The 6976-nt window shown below is 38.2% G+C and overlaps 1 protein-coding gene across 1 annotated transcript; it reads left to right on the plus strand.

Annotated features, from left to right (window-relative positions):
- The first annotated feature begins 2161 nt into the window (after positions 1 to 2161).
- Positions 2162 to 6920, plus strand: LOC135242040 (cytochrome P450 1A1-like). Its single transcript, XM_064312921.1, has 7 exons — positions 2162 to 2303; positions 2976 to 3887; positions 3998 to 4124; positions 4289 to 4378; positions 4693 to 4816; positions 5017 to 5103; positions 5345 to 6920. Exons 2-7 carry the CDS (start codon positions 3048 to 3050, stop codon positions 5628 to 5630), a joined length of 1554 nt encoding a protein of 517 aa, XP_064168991.1. The 5' UTR covers positions 2162 to 2303; positions 2976 to 3047; the 3' UTR covers positions 5631 to 6920.
- Positions 6921 to 6976: the final 56 nt, after the last annotated feature.

Raw genomic sequence — 6976 nt, forward strand, 5'->3', positions numbered from 1 at the left:
CAGCGTCTAAATTACGATATGAACATCTGATTTGATTTCTGGACCGAATCGCCGTTTTGGGAGTTATTTCACTGTTTAAATTGACCGACATATTCATTTTAGATAAAACACAACATGTAGACTAGACTACTACTCAAAACTGGAAAAAGTTATTCAGTTCAAATAATGCTATTTAGTAAAATATGTAACTTATATTATTACATTAAATTGTAACAAGGAAAACTGATTTCCCCAGCAATGCTTTCAGTGTAACGCTGAAAAGTTAGCGTTTCTACTTTGACACAGTGAGTGAGATTTATCAAGCTGTCAAAGGCGAGTTCCTTCTTCAAAAAACACTCCGGGGCTTGAAGTTCTCCCTCCCGGAACGTATACCTTTGCACGCTATCGAAACTCTTACCTTAATGAGCACAAAAACAAGACTTGCAACTGGGAACATGAATGAACATCAAACATGACGATTTGATTAGTGCATAGAAAACAATTGCTTGACATTTTTCCTCCTGTAGCTAAATTAATTTCAAATAAGCGGCCTACTGTACAAATGTCGAGTTTAAATAGATGTCACAGTTAGATCAGTTCTTGTTTCATGTAATCATAGGGCATATGCATTTATTATAGTCCTGTTTTTATTTCTCTCAGGTAATTAACCGAACATTTAGTGCAACTTATTGGCCAAGCCGTCTTCACGCCTGACTCCCAGGTAGGGAGGGTGGAACAACAGTTCTCGGCCCTTGGGGACCGAGTAACAAGGCTTTAATATATACTTACAACCTGAATGAATTCCAGTGTGATATGTATTTCTATTTAACAAATGGCTAACAGTCGATATTTACATAGTGTAAATATGTATATAAATATAAACATATTAATAAACATTTAAACAAATAATGTAGGCACCATTGTGTGTGTGTGTGTGTGTGTGTGTTTCATAATGTGCATGAATTATTAATTGCTATTAGGTAATGTGCTCCTTTCTTGGAAAATCTGAGGCATACACTACACTATTAACATTTTATTATTTGTAGTAATGACAATAACAACAACAATAACAACTACAACAACAACAACAACAACAGCACATCAGTTTACCTTTAACTTTCAAATATTATTTTATAGCCACGATAAATTTTTACTAAAGATGCATAGGATGCATTTTAACTAACGCAAGTTGAAATGAACCAGAAATCCTGTGAAAGCACAACATTTCCTTCCTTGGAAGGTCCAGCCAAGCTTTAACTATACTATTGACATTTTGTTATTTGCAGTAATGGCAATAACCACTCCAAAACAACAGCAATAAATAATAATAATAATAATAATAATAATAATAATAATAATAATAATAATAATGCAATGTTTAATTTTCAACGGTTTAGAAACCTTATTGTCTCGTTTAATAATAATTCGTAATTTAAAAAAATGGGGGCAGAAAGGTCTTTAACCTGTATTAAAACAAAAAATAGTCACGTAATTTTAAAAACACCACCATGCATCCTTTCCTTTGTAAAACTGCGTCTATCTTTGTCGATGACTTGCACCAATACGTCTGCAAAGATTAATTTTAGAATATTTCTCCCAACAGTGTCTACCTAGCCTACAGCTAATTAAATTAAAAAAAAAACACCGCTACTAATTGATAGTTATTTGGTAAACTCCATGCACTAAAATTCAGAAAAGCGTTTGCACAGCGTTGTTCAACTGTACTGTAGCCTACTGTATTTTCTGGAGGTGTAAAATGCGCTTGGTTATATGCGCTGATTGTTCGTTGCTTTGGATAAAAGCGTCTGCCAAATAAATGTAATGTAATATATATTTCAAAAATAAAGTAAGCAAAAATGTTAATGAAATTATCTGGGGGATAGACTTTAGTTTGCCTATCGTTCATAGGGCATTTTCACAAATTGTATGTTAAAATACACTTTTTCCAAGTAGTTTGTTATCAGTATTAAGGTTTTTTTATTTATTTATTTTTAACCGTGATTGCTCTTAACATAGCATTTTACTAACAATGGAATCTAGTCATGATCACTGTTCTTTTGAATTGCCGCGACCTGAAACAATCCCCTGAGCGCCGCTGGGTTTCCAAATACAATGAAGAGCTCTCCCTACGTCATTCAAACATGGACCAATAGAAACGAACAGCGCTCTATAAAAAGAAACTTTTCATTCATCATTTACTTACTCAAAGAGCTTCAAAACAGAGAACAAGGATTAAAGTTTCCTCGACGCAATTCCTTCTGTGATAACAGAGTTTGGACGTCTCTCCGCATTTGGACCCCTGCTTTCTTATCACCAGCGTGAAGGTAATATAATCATCATCGCTGTCTATATGGTTACAACAGAGGTAGAGTAATTTAATATCCTACAATTAGCATACAACTGAACGTTTTCTACCGGCTTTTTTTATTTTTACAAATGCAATCAGTTCTCCAGCTCGGGACTGTTCACCAGTCAGTAAAACCTATTCATATTGCAGCTTATAATTAGTTCAGGATATACTGACTTACAATGCATTCATTCATGTTTCGTGACGTTTAACCGTGTAGTGACGTGTTCTTATTTATAAATCGGAGATTTATTTTCCAATTTGGGGAAAACAAAGGTTTTTACCGGAAAAGTTTTGTCCCAATGTATGCGAATTTGTATGACTTCCATGCGTAAATCATAGTTCCAGCATATTGCTGGCTGGAATTTAAAGACGTTTTTTGTTCACTAGTTTGACTTCTTTAAATTACAGCCAGCATCAAGCTGCCTCATGAAAACATTACTAGCCATGTATGTTCAACTGGTTCAGTCACTGCTAAAGTCATGCATCAATTAATTTTGTTGTTTTTAATTAATGTTCCTGAAAGGGAACACTTCATGTATGTCAGGTTCTCATGAAACACCTGAACTGTGCTGAAATGCCACAGTGATGTTTTCCAGGATTTTACCTTTTTGCACCTTAAAATATTTTTACACTTATCTCCCAGCAGACAAACAGACAATCACAAAGCGACAAAGCTCCCTCCTTCATCTGTCAAGGAAAAGATTCAACCATCTCCTAAATGGCACTGATGAATTTGCCAGTGGTTGGCCCGATCTCCGTATGTGAGAGCCTGGTAGCTGTGGTGACAGTGTGTGTGGTGTATCTGCTGCTGCGGCTCCTGTCCACACAGATTCCGGAGGGGCTGAAGCGGCTCCCAGGGCCGAAGCCGCTCCCCATCATTGGGAACGTGCTGGAGCTGAGCGCTAACCCTCACCTCAGCCTGACTGCCATGAGCGAACGCTACGGCCCTGTCTTCCAGATCCAGATCGGCATGCGCCCAGTGGTGGTACTCAGTGGAGGCGAAACCGTGCGACAGGCGCTAATTAAGCAAGGGGAGGACTTTTCAGGCCGGCCTGACCTGCACAGCTTCCAGTACATCAGTGATGGCAAGAGTCTGGCCTTCAGCACTGACCAGGCAGGGGTGTGGCGGGGCCGTCGTAAACTTGCGCTGAGCGCCCTGCGTTTCTTCTCCACCATCGAGGGAAGCAGCTCAGAGTACTCCTGTGTACTGGAAGAGCACATCTCCAAGGAGGGCGAGTACCTGGTGGAACGGCTCAGCACTGTCATGAAAGCCAACGGGACCTTTGATCCCTTCCGTCACATTGTGGTTTCAGTCGCCAATGTCATCTGTGGCATGTGCTTTGGCCGGCGCTACAGCCACGATGACCAAGAGCTGCTGAGCATAGTGAACTTGAGCCATGAATTCAGTCAAGTTGCAAGCACAGGCAATCCCGCAGACTTCATCCCCTTCCTGCGATTCCTGCCCAGTCGCACCATGAAAGCATTTATGGAAATGAATGACCGTTTCACTCAATTTGTGCAGAAGATTGTCAGGGAGCACTACATCTCCTATGATAAGGTCTGTATATAATGTAAATGCTCCCTTATTTGAGATCTCACTGCCTCTGAATCATTCATGCATCATTTTCTCTGGTAGCCATGGTGTTCATTGTTTCTTATTTGTTCCAGAACAATATTCGTGATATCACTGACTCCCTCATTGATCACTGCGAGGACAGAAAACTGGATGAAAACTCCAACACCCAGATCTCTGATGAAAAAATTGTTGGAATTGTTAATGACCTCTTTGGAGCCGGTGTGTGAAAACTTTTATCACTGAGTTCAATGTAGTGCTTGACTTTTATATACATTTATTTACCATAATCACAATTTAATCATGAATTTAATCATAATGTGAAAATGAATAATGTGATTAAAGGTGCTAATGTTTTTGAATGTCTATTTTCTCTGGCTTTTCAGGATTTGATACTGTCAGCACGTTTTTGTCATGGGCGGTCATGTACTTGGTTACCTACCCTGAAATTCAAGAGAAACTCCATCAAGAACTAAGTAAGTTAAAGCATCATCCAGTTCTGGGAAACATTGTGCTCGTCAGATGAAACCGTATCTCCTTCTTGTATCAGTTAAAGTACTGTGCTATATTATCTTTTGGCAGAGTATTTCAACTCTATCAGCTATCAAAAATGGACTGTAATCTAACTGCAGGGAACAGGAAGTTCTCTCTCAATTTGATTTTGGACTAAAAATTTTGCTATGTTTCTTCATTCCTAATGGATATGTATTCACACAATGTAAGACAACCATAGAAGTCTCCAGTTCCACATCATGTCTGACTTCAGTGTGCTGTCACTTCCTGATTTCAGGAGAAAAAGTGGGAATGGATCGCTTCCCCCGTCTCACTGACAAATCGAATCTACCCTTCCTGGAGGCTTTCGTAACGGAGGTCTTCCGCCACTCTTCCTTCGTGCCTTTTACCATCCCCCACTGGTGAGTCACATCTCAAAATGCACATCAAGACTCATACAATCAAAGCTGCTGACAATGTTTCTGAATGTGTTGTCAAATTAAGTATTCTATGAGAACCTAGTTTTAGTGAAGTAATTTCAACTCTATCACTAGTAGGGTAAAGTAAAAAGGCACGGTGATGTGGATAGCTTGGTCAGCTAACTCATTTTAATTCTTTCTAGCACCACTAAAAATACATCACTCAATGGATTCTTCATCCCAAAGGACACTTGTGTCTTTGTCAACCAGTGGCAAGTCAACCATGACCCGTAAGTATCATTTATCTGTCCTACCTGAACATCAGGCTAGTTTTGCCTCAAAATACAGTTAAAAGTTTTCTTTTTTCTTACAATTATTTTTGCAAGAATAATAATTTCCAGAAGTAATTGCTACCCATTAGCATTATCTGTTGAGTCTTAAAATATAAAAATATTGTTAATAAATGTTAACTATTGCTTATTGTTCCCTGGAAATTATTTAGCTATATTGTGCTTCTCTCATATTCTACAGTACCGTGTGGAAAGAGCCCACTGATTTCAGCATAGAGCGTTTTCTCGATGCTGATGGCATTAGCATCAACAAACTGGAGGCAGAGAAAGTGATGACGTTTGGCCTGGGCAAGAGGCGTTGCATTGGCGAGGCCATTGCGCGATCCGAAGTCTTCCTCTTCCTGGCCATCCTGCTCCAGAGGTTACGTTTCTATCAAAACCCAGGGCAAGCACCGGACATGACTCCGGAGTATGGGCTCACCATGAAGCACAAGCGATGCCAGATGAGTGCCAGCCTGAGGACATGAGAGCAGCAGCGAGAGCCTGGGAGGGCCTGCCAAATGCTTGCCATGCATTTTCTGTCATTTGCATTTGTTGACCCTAAATATTAGTGGGCACAGGCTATTACAGAATGGGGGTCTCACAGAGAAAAATCTGCATTGTCATGCCAGTTTGGTGCCCTTTTTAGGGCAGATATTGAACATGTGGCAGGGCTGTGTGTGGGGAAGCCTGCAAAGAATGTTAATTGAAATGACAACCCTCAGGAAAAATGAGCAAGTTATTAGCAGGAATATATATCTGCTGTCTGTCATATACCCTCAAATTGTGAGTATAAGTTACCAAAACCTAAATCCCTTTGCAACACCAGTAGATGGCCAAGTGTCTGTGTTTTAATACCAGACCTGGAATTTGATTTATTTTTTAAGCTAAATGGTTATATGTAGTGTATATTTTGTGATGCTCATTTCATTAAAAAATAAATATTACCCCAGGGTAGCATGCAAGTGAGAGATACCACTAGCATGTGTCAGTGGAGATAAAAGCTGAAGGTGTCTTCCAGTGAAAGATAGAATAGCTGCTATTTAGTTAAAGCTCAGTACTTTTGAATTTCACAAAGCAATCTTTACTGCCCATCAGTGTATTAAGAAAAAATCAGGCCCCTTACATCATCAAGCACCTTTTTCCATTAACTGTTGTTGTGTATACATAGAATTAATTTTGGAAAAAGAAAATATTTTTCATTGAAAGAAATGATTACCATCTTATAGATTTGTGTCGTTCAATCTGCTGAGAGAATGTGTTTGATACACGCATAAGCTATTTTGATATTTTTGGTATCTTTAATCCCAAAATGTGACATATTTTTAATGTTGAGAATTATTAGTGAAGAACAACTTGTAGATGTCTGTGCCTACACATACTGCTATATGTACAAAAAAGAAAAATAAGAGACAGAAAAACACATTATACACTGGAGTATACAATTCACCAAGGAACCTGATGATATATATATAATTGTGGCTGTATGTTTTTCTTTAAAATGGTACTTTTTTTAGACCACCTGCCCTTTTTTATTTTTATTTTTGTTTATTTGTATTTATGTCAGTCACCCTTAAAAATGGCAATTATGAAGGATGTTTCATTCCATTGATGGGGAAACAGATACACAGATGCGAGCTATTTTGTAATTAAATGATATTAATTCATGCTGGTGTAACTATTTATCAATATTGTGAAATGTAATGCAGTTTTTTCATCTCTTTGCGATCTTTTTTTTAAATGTACAATGTGAATATAAAAAGTGTCTTTGTTCTTTTGATCTGATTCCATCTGTGATCATAGCATACATAATTTCCATACTGTGGAAATTTTG

This window comes from Anguilla rostrata, chromosome 16, assembly GCF_018555375.3.
Source record: "Anguilla rostrata isolate EN2019 chromosome 16, ASM1855537v3, whole genome shotgun sequence".
NCBI lineage: Eukaryota > Metazoa > Chordata > Actinopteri > Anguilliformes > Anguillidae > Anguilla > Anguilla rostrata.

Excerpts from the sequence above, each read along its gene's own strand:
- LOC135242040 (XM_064312921.1), top strand. The coding sequence starts at position 3,048 with ATGGCACTGATGAATTTGCCAGTGGTTGGCCCGATCTCCGTATGTGAG. Across the intron at positions 4,379-4,692 it reads GAAACTCCATCAAGAACTAA|GAGAAAAAGTGGGAATGGAT; the intron begins GTAAGTTAAAGC and ends TCCTGATTTCAG. Across the intron at positions 4,817-5,016 it reads CCTTTTACCATCCCCCACTG|CACCACTAAAAATACATCAC; the intron begins GTGAGTCACATC and ends AATTCTTTCTAG.